The 15,435-nt window shown below is 38.2% G+C and overlaps 1 protein-coding gene across 1 annotated transcript; it reads right to left on the bottom strand.

The window, feature by feature from the left end:
- Positions 1-3,338: 3,338 nt before the first annotated feature.
- Positions 3,339-8,815, bottom strand: BTBD3 (BTB domain containing 3; the record flags this gene model as incomplete). The annotated part of the gene is made up of 4 exons (XM_084246492.1): positions 8,562-8,815; positions 7,980-8,070; positions 7,322-7,440; positions 3,339-4,371 (listed from the first exon to the last, which is right to left on the bottom strand). The coding sequence occupies exons 1-4, from the start codon at positions 8,702-8,704 to the stop codon at positions 3,339-3,341; spliced, it is 1,386 nt and encodes a 461-aa protein (XP_084102618.1). The 5' UTR covers positions 8,705-8,815.
- Between the last annotated feature and the right edge of the window lie 6,620 nt (positions 8,816-15,435).

Below are 15,435 nucleotides of genomic sequence, written 5' to 3'. Positions count from 1 at the left end.
GGGAAACCACCATTTACAAATGCTTCTGTAAAATGTAGCAGCACCAAAAGTGCCAGAACGTATTTTTTATTATTTCAAGGGACCTACAAAAATGCTAAGGAAAACAAGGCTATGAACCAGTTTTATTTTTATTTGCATTTAACATGATTATACACATTCATGTGTCTAACAAGATCTGCACTGTTACATTAAAAATACAGTACAATAACATTCAACATGAGGTACTTCATATTTATATATTTTTCCTTCATAAATAATGCTGTCAGCTATTAAATTCAAGCACTCTGATGCACAAGTGGCTAGTGTCTTGAATTAGCCAAGCTTATTTAAACACCTTAAAAAAAAAAAGACAGTTCAGTGCAATAATTGTGTAGAAATTAGACCATTTACTTAAATACTATATTAAGGTATGCTTAAAGAATGTTACATTAGAACTGCTAGCCTAGCCCCCATTTTATCCCCAGTAAGAACAACAATGAAGACTGCCAGATACATTGGGAAAAGCATCTACAGAGTATTCTGTTTAATAAAGTTGTGTTTATACACAAGTTGCCTGCCTTGTCAGAACAATTTTAAAAGCTACAGAATTTGAGATTACCAAAGGAAATAAAGGAAGCACACTAGCTTTCATTCCATGTCGAAAATGCCGAAGAAAGAGTAAGGCTTAAAATGAAAAATTCTTATTCTAAACATAATTTTCAAATTTGACCCACAGCTCTCAGTACCAGCCAATTGGACACGAATGTATTGTTTTTTTAAGCAGTAGTAGTTAACATAAAATTGAGTTCTCCTACACCCAGTGCAAAGGATGTCAGGCAGCTTTCTGCCAGCTGCTCCCTAGCCACACGGAGGGCAGCCACCACCAGAGCACTAATGGTGAGTGTTTTGGGATGAACAATCATGACTTCAAGGTTGTCACACGCACCCTACGTTAACAATCTGACATGATGGAATGAACGTTAAATCAGGTTTCTTCTCCTCTGGCTTAAAAATGAGTGCCTTCTAATCAGGTAGCTAGTTTACCAGTTTGCGTGGTAGCTATGAATTACTGAAATGTTTAACCTTAATTTTAAAACAAAATCCTTTCTGAAGTATTTTTTTTTATTGAAAATGCTCCATATTTAATTGATGCTTTGCCAAAACTACTATCTGTCATCTCTCTAATAAGAAATAATTGCTAGACAATTTCAGAAAGTTGTCCTGGGAGGACTCATTAATCGTCACCAGTAACAGCTTTTGATGATCTATGCTAACAGACATAGGTAATGGCAAAGTAATTGAAACATTCCTTATAATCCAGTGTTCTCCTCCATCAGGGAAGCTGGCCAAAGGCAACAAAGCCCACGTTTCAGGGAAGAAGTAGCCCAGAAGCACAGTGAATAAGAGAAGGGCAGTCACACTAGGGCCTTGCTGGGGCCAGCAGGGGGACCATTCATGCCCCACCTCCCACTGGCCAAGCAGAGAGGAGACCATTCCTGAGTTGGCAAACGCACTTGCACGTGCATGGATGCCCACATACACCCACCCCAGGACTAACCCCTGCCTCGAGACAAGCCAGCATTGGGCTCGCTGAGCAGGAGAAGGAGATGGCCAGGGACCACACTCTGGGTGGCAGGGGAAGCCAACTCAGGAGCACACTGAGCAGAGAAGCTGCCCAGAAACACATGGATACTTCAACTGGAAGTGAATGCACTGGACACCACCAGGGTCACGGCACTGAACTATCACAAGCCATCACTGAAGGAGAATTTTTTGGATAAGTGTTTCCCTCCTTTGTTTCCATTATGCATGGACATGAGAGCTGGATGTGATGGTGATGCAGTAAATATTAGGTATAACCAAGGGGTGACACTGCAGACCAATTTTTTTTAAACCCTGCAGGCATATATTGGCACTTTAAGATGGACAAAGGCCAGATTCTAGCAGTCCAGGAATAGGACAGAATTATAAGTAAGAAGCTAGTATGTGGTCAAAGTAGATCAGGTAAAGTATATTTCAGATTAAAAAAAAAATAATGACTATAAGTATCATATTAACATTTAGTGCTACAAAACTAATTGTTATTCCATTCATCTAAGGAATTGTTTGGTCCTCTTTTAATGGGAAAGGGGATAAAATTCTATACAACACAACTTATAAAAATAAGCAAATGGTAAGGATTACAAGCAAGTGGGGAGAAAAGAGTTTAACTTTTTTCAAACTGTGTACTCTAATATTCTATTAATTAAAGTATTATAGTTTGGAATTCTTTAGGTTTCCTTTAAAAATTATTTTAAATTAATAGGCCTGCAATTTTTTTAACAACAATAGAGTTTAGTTATTTCTAAAAGAAATGCCTGTACTGCATATATTTCACTTTCTAAACTAAAAGGTAATGAAACTGCCTAGAGCAGAAGTCATGGCCTTAATATTCATTTTTCTTATCTTCCAATTTTATACTGACACTCTTCAGTGCCTAAAATATCACAGTCTTATGAATTTAGCATTTAAGAAAAAGCAATGCTTGAAATAATATATTTAAAAGAAAAGAAAAAGAGCTAAACATGACTACTGTCTTTCTAAATTGTTACTTATTACAAAGCAAAACTTCTTTCAAAATTGTACACTGAGGGGCCTCCCTGGTGGCGCAGTGCTGTGAAGCTGTCCTCAGCCTCTGCAACGCTGGTTCAATTCCCGGCCGGCCAGGGAGATTCCCACATGGCGAGGCAGATCTCTCCTGTCTCACCGGCTGCTCCCCTCAGCAGTGTACTTCGGTCCTTCTGCCTGTTCTGCTCCCTGTTCTGTCTCTGGTGACTCCTCTCACACTCCTGCACCTCTGGCCTGTACCCCAGTGCTGGTATAAATAAATAAATCCTTTAAAAAAAAAAAAAGAGTAACATTTGTCTTTAAAAAAAAAAAAGGTACACTGAGGTTTAACTGTTTTTTGGGGTGGAGGGAGGTAAAGGAATCCCATTTAAAAATAACTTGCCATTATTATTTTGGACTATTTTGGTTTGTTGAAATGAAGCAGTAATGGAAATTTGAGGTGATCCAAAAGCTCTCTTAAGAGGGACACAACTGGGAGGTCAGTAGGGTTAGAAAAGAACACAAATCTCCCCAGGTACACAGACGCAACTCTAAAAACCACAAAGCCTTAACAAGAACTTGGCTCTTTTAAGCATATAGTTAAAAGCTGAATGCTGCATTTTTGCCTGTACATAATTAAAAGGTTCAGAGAAGTTAGAAACTGCCTACAGCTTTAATCATTACAAATTACCTGCACTGATCACATATCTGCAGATGAGCTAAGCATCAAGCAAGTAGGAACCAGAGGTAACACCCCAGAGCTCACACTATTTTCAAGCATAAAATATAAGTTCAGGGATCTGCCCCCCCTGCACCCCGGTGCCATTGGTGCTATCCGAGGAGCACTGAAATTGGACAGTCACTTTGCCACACTGAACTTCCGTCATGCCTTCTTGTCCGAAATAACTGAGTTCATTGCCATCCAGTATCACGCTGGCTGTGTAGAAGGTGTCTGGCTCAATCTGCACCGGGTATTCAAACCACACAGGGAAGGTACTGCTGGAGCCATCTGAGAAGTATTTGCTCAAGTTCTGCCCCAGGACAACACCCTGCCGCTTGAGTTCAATCTTGGCGCTGTACTCTGCAGAGCCGCAGCTGGAGCCATACAGCCCAAAGCCGGCAATGAACACTCTCTTGTCAACTGCAAACTGAATGCTATCACAGCGGCCTCGATAGCGCCATTGGTTGCTCCGATAGGCACAGGACTGGAACCGGTGACAGCGCTGCGGGACAAGGCCCTTTCGAGCTTTGCTCACAAACTGCAACTCAGGCTTTTTGGCAGCAGTGTACCAGAGGAAGATGTCATTGGTCTCATTGAGAGTTAAAACTCCAGACTGTGCAGCACCATTTGCAAAATCATCCAGGGCCATAGTGGGTATGCGGATCAGGTAAAGTGCCTTTCCGAGGACCTTGCGTTTATTTTCAATGCTCAAAGCGAGGTCTTGTCGCTGGCATTCTACTTCAGCCCAGTTGAGAGCTGCCTCAAAAACCACAATTTCTTTGGCATTCAGAGTTTCCCTGCGGAGGATACTTTCCAGTGTCTGGAAGTCGATATCGCAGAATCCCTCAGACTTGAGTGCTAACTCAGCCTGAGCATCTATCACCTCCCAGCACCGCTGCGTCAGGTCAGGCTCCTCAAACAGGCAGCTCTGAGAGAGGAGCACACAGGCGTTCTTGGCGCTCAGGCTGGTCTCCAGGAAATTAACGCAGGCTCTGGCGAGGTGAGGAACAATGTACTTTTTGGCAGCATAAAGAGTGGCCAGCACTGTGTCAGCAGCCAAGTCAATTTCATCACAATAGATGTATCTGAAAGAAAGCACAAAGCATGTAAATGAAATTTCACAAAATGAGCATGTCCAGCAAGAAAAGATGCAACTACTGTCAAGTTAGTTCCAAGAAAACCACCCTATGTGACATTTATTACAAAAATGATTAAGGATTAAAGAAACATGAAATATATTCATAAATTATTAAAATTCCAATTCAGTAATAAGTTTGTATAATTAAAGACATTAACTTGGTGTTAGTCTAGTCTCTCTTTTATAAGCTGCATTCAGTGGCTTCTTAAAAAAAAAACAACAGAAGACACTGGAACAGTCTGAAAAAGAACTGTATTATCAGACTGTCAGTATTAGAGAAAACAGCAAAATTCTATCACATAGTCTACACTTAAAAAATAATCCTCCTATGTTTTAGGAGGTATGTAATTTTACTTAAAATTTTTTCTGCTCAGATAGAAACAAATGTCTTCAATGTTAGCAATTCCTAAACACAAAATAAAACCTACTAGTAAATAATTTCAATACAATTTCAATGTATTTTCAAACATGAACGTGGACACTCTTTTTTAGTTAACAGTTTATTTTACACATAATCCAACAAAGGTTTTGTATCTGGCTCCTTTTGTTCCAATTTCTTTCTTTTTCTCTATGGATTCCTCCTGCTTCAGAATTAACAAGTATATTATTTCCAGATACATTTAATTAAATGACAAAGAAAGTCTTTACATATGCACTATGTGTGTGCTTCTGTGACATGTTCCTATGTTCCTGTTTCAGGGGGTAAAACACTTCTTTGCTGTTTAGGGGATGGTGACAGTCTTCCAAAATGGTATGTAAAGGTAGAAATCATCTGCTGCTCCTACTTCTTTCAGATCTCAGTGGATGACTAAAAGACGATCAGTGAGAACCACATATAGGTGAAATATACATACTGTTAACACTTTATTTTTAATACTTTTCTAGCTGAAATAGTGAGCTATTGCTGTGAAGTTTTTCTCAACAACACAACAAATTAGGAGTGGATTCTGTGAAAAAGTACACAACTATAAGGATGGCAGTGAGAAAAATGCCTCCACTCACAAGTGGAACCTGCATTTTTGCTCTCAGGAAGTCCCTTCTCTTCTCTGGTAGGATAAGTTAGTCACCACTGGCAAGACTGTTTAACAAAACAGCCTGCAAGCTGTGTGACGCTCTGACCTAAGAGCCAGGAAGATGGTGGATTCTGGAACATGGTCAATACCTTGTAGCTCTTACCCTAAAACTGTTCTCCCCTTGTCAGGAAAACTGGTTGCTCACCCACAATGCTGGAGTAAGGAAAGCCTGGGTTCCACTATCCCAGGCAATCATTGATAACATCAATCAACTATGGCACGACAGTTGTGACAAAGGTCACAACTAAGGACGTTTACTTACTACGCTTCTGAGTCCTATCACTTTATGTGGACTGCCAGTGAAATTTTAAAAAGTTGTATCAAGATATGTTCTAAGCAACCCATTTGTGTGAAAAGACACCTGTCAGATGGCAAATCAAATGACTTTGGTCTTAAGTGAAACATAAGTCTGTGATTCTTAGGCATGTTTCCTAATTATACATATATCAGGAATGACACAACATTGGACTAGATTGCAGTGAAGCCAAAATGCTGAACCAGTGTTAGCAGTCTCCTCTGCAATAGATAACAATGTCAAATATAAAAGCTGACTTCACTGTAAAAATAAAACAAAACAAAAACTCTTGCAGGTAAAATTGGTTTCGGCAATCTCTAAGATGACAAAGGTCACAAAAAGCATAGGTTGGCTAAAAGTTTGGATTTTGATACTTCACATTTTCGCTTGCTTTTATATCCCTATCATCCACTGTAGACGTTCCAGTCAGCAGCATTTAGATTTTAAAACTTTAATACACATAAAGAATTAAATACATATAAGTACCAAGCTAACTACAGTGTTTATTTTTCAGTAGGCAGCAGACAACATATATCAACAATTTAATCATTTGTGGGATTAACTCTCCAACTTGTTGGCCCAATGAATAGTATTTTCAACAAACACTGTATTTATCCCAGTGAACTGAAATCCTTATAGCAGCAAATAACCTTGAACTCTGATATACTCTGGATGTGCTACAATAGGATTAATACAAATCATATAAATATTATGCAGAATACTCATTGGATTTTAATGACATGGTAAACTAGCACACTGATTAGCAGCAACACACGTCAAAGAAGATTTTATTTATCTGCTTAACATGTATTGAATTTTGAAAAAGAGCCACAAGATATAAAACTTTTTATGTGTATCTTATAGCTTTACCTTTTTTATTACCAGTTTAGAGTTTTCTTGTACAAGTCCTAATAAAACTATAAGAAAACTTCATATCTTTCAAAAATTTCTCTTCTATCAAACTCAAATGCTTCTTATTCTTGAGAAATGGTATCTGATTTTACATAAGAGCAAGCATAAGTACATGTGCATAAAGATCACACGATTTCAATGGATAACAAGTTTTACATTTGCTGATAGGAGACAATAACTCCTAGATAACTTAGAAATCCCTTAACTAGTTATATTTAAACGAGGTGTATGATTTCTGGAATTATGAAGCCAAAAAACAATGTCTTTGAAGGCTTCTTCAGATACAAGCTTTCAGAAAGAGCACACTCTATTAGATAATGCCTACATCACACAGTTATTTTTCTTTAATTGTTGGTCTTTAAAAATCCAATCACTATACATGCCACTTGCCCCCAAATCCCATGCCAAAGTGTGATTATAAATTCGCTCATCATTTCACAAGCTTCCACTGAAAGATCCACAGTAGTTTTCTCCAGAAACATTTCTAAGGTAAGCAGCACCCTCTTTCTTCACCAGTCTCCCTTTTCTGTTACATAGAACTGGTATTTAACTGTGCAAGCAGCAGAGTAGAAATACAGCATAAACAAACTCTTTCTAAACATAGGAATGATGCTTACTTCAGCATAGCAAGAAAAGCAGCAGGTTCGACATCTGGTATACGAATTTCATCTTTGTCCTCAGCAAGTTCTCCGTAAAACATTGCATGGAACACAGAGCTCCCAACAGCTAAAACATACTGTGGAGAAAGGGAAATCTTATTTCATGCACTAAATTGAAAGCATTTTCAGCAAATCAGTCTAGAAAAGCAACTCTAAGCAATCAGGTTTGGTAAACATAGAACACCTAAACCTTTTTTGAAAAAGCCATTGTCCCCATTATCTTATCGTAAAGTATAAGGTAGATGTTCAAGGAAACCAGTCTCTGTGCTCCTAATTAATGTGTAAATTCTCTCATTACAAAATAAAGAAAATAAAGGCTATCTAACTCATTTTTAGAAACATTAACAACATATGACTTTCCTAACCTATCACAACTTTCTGTCACTGGAGAGTTAAGAGGGCACGTTTGTGTGTGGCATATAAAGCAGGGTAGAAGGAAACAAAGAAAAAAAATTAGTGTGGCCCAGGCTCTTTGGCGAGGCTATGCTTTCTCGATGATCCGGTGAAACATGCACTGCTTGCCATCGGCAAGCTGCCCACCCCAAGTTCCAGGCTTACTGAGAGGGTCCCTCTTTGTAAATCTCAGGACTAAACCGGTAATGCAGCTGTTGCTTACTTTGTGTCCTGGCAACCGCTGAGTCCCACCTGGTGGCCCAACCACAAAGTGTACATCTGCCATCAAATCATTATTGAACATCACCGCATTTCTATAAACAGAGGCAATTCATTAATCCACAGCAGCCAACATTTTTAATGCCTCCCTCCCAACATAAAAAACCCCACAAAGATTCAAAAGCTAAGCAACAGTTTAACTTCAGGGTAAAACTACAACTAAAGATTCCAATTAAACAACTGTGCTTGTAATCATTGCAAACACATGGGAAGTAACTAAAGTTTAAAAAAAAAAAAAGTTATCCAAACTTTTCTTTAGGCTAAAGACAAATAAAAGCTTTCTATCTTCTATGGCTCACAGACACAACCCTGTCACTTAAATGTTACAGCTTGCAAAAACATTTTTATCTAAGAGGAAAACAGCTGTACTGTTTTGGAAAAGATACAAGACAGTTTTCCATTACCAATAAAGCTTCTGGGAAAAGAGGAAACACAGATTTACATTAAAATACATTACAGGTTGTGCAAAAGCTGAAACTTCAACACAGGAAAACTTTTAAAGTAAACATGCTGGTCCAGCACTTACCTTTCTCTAATGGTGGGGTAAAGACCCTGCCAGTTAGGAGCTGGAATAAGGTTGTTGTTACTCAGGTTCTGCTGGTGGTACTGCTGGACAGTGGTGCTGCTGGAGTTGGCTGGTTTTTTACGGGGGAAAATATCAGCAGCCATCTTCTTCTTCTTTTTAGTCTTCAAGGTAATTATTTCATAACAAACTGGGGGTAACTTGCTGCTGCTGCTGCTGCTGCTGCTGCTGTTGCTGCTGCTGTTGCTGCTGCTGCTGCTGCTGTTGCTGCTGCTGTTGCTGTTGCTGCTGCTGCTGCTGTTGTTGCTGCTGCTGCTTGTTTTTTTCGAGTTTTTCTTAGACCTGTTCTTTACCGTCTCTGGAAGCATCAAGAAGAAGGTGAGACATTTCATGTTCTTTTCCTTGTCATCTACCATGAGTACAGTATGTCTTTCTTTATAACCAGATATCCCAAATTGGTACGAACATCAAGCAAGAGAGGTTAGCGCAAGCTAAAGGTGTTAACAGAAACCAGCAAGCTGATATTTTGCTTCTTTCCTCAGTCAGGCAAGGTGACCTTTTCACTATGTTGAATAGAAACTGGCTTTAAGTTTTATCCAGGACTGGGTCTGTTAAATACATCCCCATCATGATTCCTGTTTCTCTTATTTGCTCATAAAAATAACCCAGTTTCCTAGATAAGCCGAAAACGCTACACTGAGCAAAGATGACAGGCAGAGAGCCGTAGCACTTGTTTTCTGAATTAGGTTAGCAAGATGTGCTGGAGCTGCGAGAGTCTGTTCAGCCTGCTGAAGTTGTGTGGTGAATGGATCGGGGAGAGTAGGTATTACAGCCCTGCAGATGGAGTCAGACAGCCTGTGCTCGGAGCCAATAGCTGAAGTCACCAATCATGATTGGACCAAGCAAAACAGTGACACCTATTGTAACGTGCACAGTTCTGATGTTAAAGGAACAGCAGTTGCATTCTCTTGTCTACTGTATTACTGTATATTTAAATAAGATAAACAACCTATGAAATATATTTGCAAACAGGAAGGGATACATTTATGCTCACAGATTTTCTCCAATACATGTTCATTTTTATTTCCCCAGTAAAACGAGCAGTTATCAGTTAACAAAGAGTAGGGGCTGATTCTACTATTTCGAGTGAAATCTGTACCCCAGCAGCATTTCCTTTTAAATACTTCAAACAAAATCCTCCATTCTACCATTTAAAAGAGATATTAACAACAAAACCATATTAAATAGCTATAGCTTAATGGGAAGAAACAAACGTTTTTTTTTCTTTTTTTTTCCCAGTCTCTTTGAACACAAGTTATAGTCTAGTGCAAATAAGAGAGATGAGGCCATGTGTTCATTTACCTTCCAATGCTTTCTAGCTCTTTTAATGATCTTTGACAGGAGTTCCAGACCACAAAGTACTGTTAATTAGACTAAGATTATACCAGTAGGCTTAGTTGCACCGAAACAAAGACAAATTCTAGATGTACAAATAAAATTCAAATGAAACAGATCTGGTAATCAGTGTTTAAAGGTTGTAATTCCCTTTAAAAAAAAGTCAGAGGAGGCCTTGTTTAGGATCTCAAGATCCAAGCTAAATGTTTCAGCTACATTCAGCCTTGTCATAATTTTAAAGACTATAATCCATGACTTCCAACATGAAACTAATAAGACTATCCAAAATGTCAAATGTTCTGGTACGGAGTAGTTAAAACTACAAACAGGTTCTCTCTGCTTTGGATCAGAGGAAATACTAAGTGGTTCTCAAAGTTGTGAATCCATCAAACATTTCCAGCTTTGAATAAGAAAAAACAGAAACACCTGCTATAGTTTCCACATATGCTTATTTATTTCTAAAGAGGGACTAATGAGGAGATTTAATCTCATCTCTATCTATTTGGATCACTCTCATTTGTTCGAAGTGTGGCAGCCATTTGCTACCCCCTCCTAATGCACCCTCCTGAAAACAACCTTGCTTGTTGCATAACATCCACTGAATAATGAGAGCTGACAGAGTAAGGGATCAACAAAACAGAGCTATACTTATTATTAGAGCTAATCATCTTCTAAAGTCAACACCTCAAAAATCAGACTCTAAACTCCCTGGGACCCAAAGTTACTAAGTCAAACCAAGGAATATCTTCCTTATTGCCATTATTATACTGTTTACAAAGCCACTACAATACAGACTGTGTAAGAGAACCAGAGTCTTTAGCACAAGGTTATTGTCCCCATTTTGGATGGACCCTGCAGGCAGGGCTGCTTATTTATTACAATGGAGACATTCCCAATCACAGGGCTACCACCAGTCACACATACACAACTTCAAACTGCCTTCAGGTGGAGGATTATCGGGGACTGGGTGGTAGGCATGCTGTGGTAACATACATTTGAAGACATGAGAATTTATACCCCTTAAACCATAGACAGTGTTTTTAACCAACTACCTCCATTAAAAAATAAATAAATAAAAGTTAAATGAAAAAACAAACTGTCTTCAAACACTTTAACACACAATGTTAGAGGGAAAGATCGAGAGACTGCTTTAAAAGCACACAGAGAAAGGCAAGAAGAAACAAATGTGTTTAACTATTTAGAATACAATTAAAAGAAGGGTTTCTCTCCTGTTCAACTAGTACTGTGCTTCCTGACCAGTACATTCCTAGGAAAGTCCCATGACAGGGAGGTCCTTCTGACTGGAGTTAATCCCAGATTTATTTCTAATAAACCTAGTACCTGGCTCTATATGCTCTTCTGGTCAGAAGTGATCAATTCGAATGTAAAAAGAAAGAGGTGCTTTGAGGGAGTCATACTGTAACTGGCAGGTGGAAAGACATACTAGAAAAAACATAAAAAGCTGACACAACGTAGAAGTTTTTGTGGTTTTCTTTTATTTCATAGTGCAACACTCTTCAAGAAAGCCTCCAAAAACATTGCTCTTACACCACTACAATGAAAAAGTAAATACTGTGCACATAACAGTTTAAAAAAGAAAATTATATATTTTAGATAATGTTCTTCTCAAAATTAAAGATTTCAGTTATTTGGAAAATCAATTTTTGTATGAAAACTTGAAAATACTAGCTAAATGAAGTTGCACTAAATCACAATAAACTAGAATAGTCTTGCATTAACAATCATGGATGTGGGGATGAACAACAGGGCTGTCATAAAGACATGTTCTTCCTATAGAAAGTAATCCAAATTTTAAAAAGACATTTTAATTTTTGTAGTCAATTTGAAAAGCATGAAAAATCAAGACAATGGAGCTACCTTCCCCTCACCATGGTAAAAAAGCAGGTAATGAAGGTCCTTGCTACTGCAAGTGGCACAAGCAGCAGCAACAGCATCTCCTGGGAGTCTGAAACCCATAATCTCAGTCAGATTCAGAATCTGCCTTTTAACAATATCTACCAAGTGATTGTATGTCATTCATATCTGGAAAAACTCTCATAAAAATAAGGAATGTTACAGAGTACTAACAATCTAGTGTTGACCCCTGGTGTTACATTTTGCAATCCATTATCAAATGAATAGGCAAATAATTCAAAGTAATCTTATTTAGTTTGGACATAAAACCTAAAAGCCTCAAGTTGTATCCTGAACTTTTCAGATTAGGCCCTAAATGTGAAAAATTCTACCTAAATGTGAAAATTCTAGGATTCAGGTATATGGAGGCAATTAAGAAGCCTTGAGATATGTTTCAATTCTCGAGGAAAAAAGGCTCAAGTCCAGACTGTTTTAAAAGAATGAGGACAGATAATTTTAGTGGGAAAAATAAAGGGTTAAAAAAATGCCAAGTGTGACCTAGATGAACTACTTAGTATTTTTAAATAATCTACTTCAAAATTCTATCTAAAAAACTGGCACTGTGGCACAGTAAAATCAGCTAACAAGTAATCTGGTTCAGTCTTGGCCAGGATACCTAAGTCTATGGGAGTGGAATGGGGGTGTGTTTAAATAAAGCATTTTGCCTTTGAGGACCTCAGTTTTCTCAGCTACAAAATGAAGAGGTTCATTGGGAACAGATGAATATTTCTGAAATTTATTTTACTCTCAATTCAGTGAGAAATGCATTTTATATTTTGATTCACTACTCTAACATACATAAACACTCACACATACAAACATGGAAAAAGTGCACAGAATAAAACTTTTGGCATGCTAAAATACACTCTTATTCTTTTTTCTTTTTTTTCTTCTTAATGTTGGTCTTGATTTACTCCATTGATTTCATGACCACTTTAGGTAACACTGGTCTAGATTTTTTCCAAGGGCTTTTTAATGTTTAGCATCCCAGGACTTTTTTCTCTCAAGAATTTGGACCTAAGGGATACCAGGTGAGGAAGAAGGCAAGGCTACATCTATTTAATGGAGACAATGAAACCCCTCAAATTTCACAAAAATTAGAAATGTGTTGTTTCTTTTTTCTGGAAAAAAGAGAAAGCATAATTGTTACCTATCTTTCACAGTAACCCAATAAAATGTTATGAAAGTCTAAGGTTGATTTGAATATACAGAATATGCTTATCACTTTATTCTCTGCTTTCATTTCTACAGTCTATTTCATTAAACACAAATTGGCCTCTTTTCCCCCTACTTAAAATTAAATATAGTTAATACCCCATCTATTGAATCTGTTACCTAGGAAATCATCAACTGTACTGAAAGGTAATAAAGGATATCACCCTAATATCTACTGTCACATTTCACCTCTAAAATATCTTTCCAACTAGCACTGTATCACTTGTTACTATACTTCCTGCCTGAATTTTAGAGCAATTGTGAGACATGGTTAATCTGCCCTAATGAGGTAAATAGGTCAAGAAGCCCATCAATTTTTCATACAAGTATTCTCAAAATGCAATATGCTGATCCTGCAGTATATTATGTGTTGGGCATATAATGGTGAGCAAGATTAGCAATCAAGCTTATAAGATTAAATAATAGTGGGTTTCATATGGTTTTTATAATTTCCATGAAAGTCAATCATCTTTAACTTTTTTCACTCAATCTCCAATAATTACAAAATTTCTAACAAAATTTAAGCTTGCTCAGATCATACTCTTCACCACTTAAGGTTTGCCAGATGTTACACTGTATTTAATAGAATCTTGTAGTCATTCAGTTTGGGGATCTGAATGAGGTTTGGAACTAACAGGGACTCCAGAAACTATTTAATGCAGTTCTATCCTACAGATAAAGCAGCTAGGTATCCAGAAGACAATAGGATTTGTGAAAAAAGTCTACAGTTAAGACGTGGGGCAAAGTCTGGACTAGGATGCAGTTTTCCTGACTGCCTGCCCTATTTTGTCTGTTCAACTCACTGTAATTTTCATGTGCAATAACTACCCCATCACATCTTCACCTTTTATCTTCATACTTCCAACCAACTTTAAAGAAAACATGTGCAACATTTACAGAGATGAAAACCATGAGCATACCATACTTTGCACACTGTGGGAAAGAATGCTGGAAAGACACTTTTTGGACAGAAATGGAGAAAAAACATAATAGGAAGGTACATACAAAAGCATTAAGAGCCACAAGGAAGCTGTTCAAAAACAAAAGAAGTTCTCCAGGCAAAATGAAAGCTAGAAAACCAGCAAATTCTATGTCAACAACTAACAATGCTTGCAACTCTTGTTTAACTTGTCTAACTCTGGTCTCCTTGTCTGGACTTGTATTTGGCTTATTCTAAGACATCTACATAAAACTACAGCAAAAACTACATAAAACCTTACAGCAATAAGGTTAACTGAGATTTAAATAAGGCAAGTGGACTGAAAAAAATGCAGATCAATTTTTATCAGTAACATATTGCTAGAACCAAACAGAAGAGGGTAATATAACCATGTACGTTGTGATGGAATAGTGTTTTGTTTTTGCTTATTTTCCTCTTCAATATGGAGACATTACACTTATGATTTGGGAGGGAAAAAAGAGACAAAATGTTGGCTATCCCTAAAGATAGCATCAGCTGCTGGAAAACAGACTTCGTGCTTTCTAAATTTGGAAATAAACAGGGAGTGAAGCAATGGGCAGTACAGTATAGTGAAAAAGCAAGAATCAGAAACAGGTGACCTTAAGACTAGTTATTCAGTATATGTGAACCTGATTTGCCAAATGGGGTAATTATACCCAGCTCATCAATCTCAGGTTTACTGTGAATTCAAGATTACGAGTTTGTGAAAGCACTTTGATAGAAGTTAAAAACATTCTACAAAGATAAACTTTCACTATTAGTAGCAACTGTACTCAAAGCAGGAAAGATTTGTGATACAATCTTCCAAAAACACAAAGATTTATCTGGCTCTCTGCCCTTGTAATCTTCCAGGCTTCACAGCTACTGACATTTCATCCCATCTGCAGGCTTGCTCCAGCCCCACCCACTGGTCAAGCAGGTCCCAAGTTGCTGTGGATCTTGCAGGCCAGCCTCAATAATCAAGATTGGTGTGCACTGTGATCAGGCCCCACCCAATGCCCAAATCTGCACCTGGAACCAATGTTCCCAGTGGGGAATCCACTGGACTTTGCACCTCCATGAGGCCACCTGATGGCAGCTCCCCTGCTGTACCATCCCCCCTGAGAGAGCCCAAAGCTGCAAGGAGTCAGTCTTTAACTACCCAACAGCGTCTATCCTAGCAACTCAATTTGACGTCTCTCCAAAATGACCCAGTATGAAATCCAGTAGCAAAAGAAACAGCGGAGGCAATGTAGGTGAGAAGACTGAGGTTCGTGGACGGTATTGCTCAGTCACCTCTGTTTAACCACACAAGAGTTCTAGTGAACTTTAAACTGTACTTTAAATTTAGGGCCTCCCCGATGGCGCAGCGGTTGAGCGCTGGGTTGCGAAGCTGCCCTCAACCTCTGCAGC

Source organism: Talpa europaea, assembly GCF_964194135.1.
Source record: "Talpa europaea genome assembly, chromosome: 11".
NCBI classification, from domain to species: Eukaryota; Metazoa; Chordata; class Mammalia; order Eulipotyphla; family Talpidae; genus Talpa; species Talpa europaea.
Note: the sequence above shows the minus strand (reverse complement) of the source record. Positions and strands in the feature narration are given on the sequence as shown.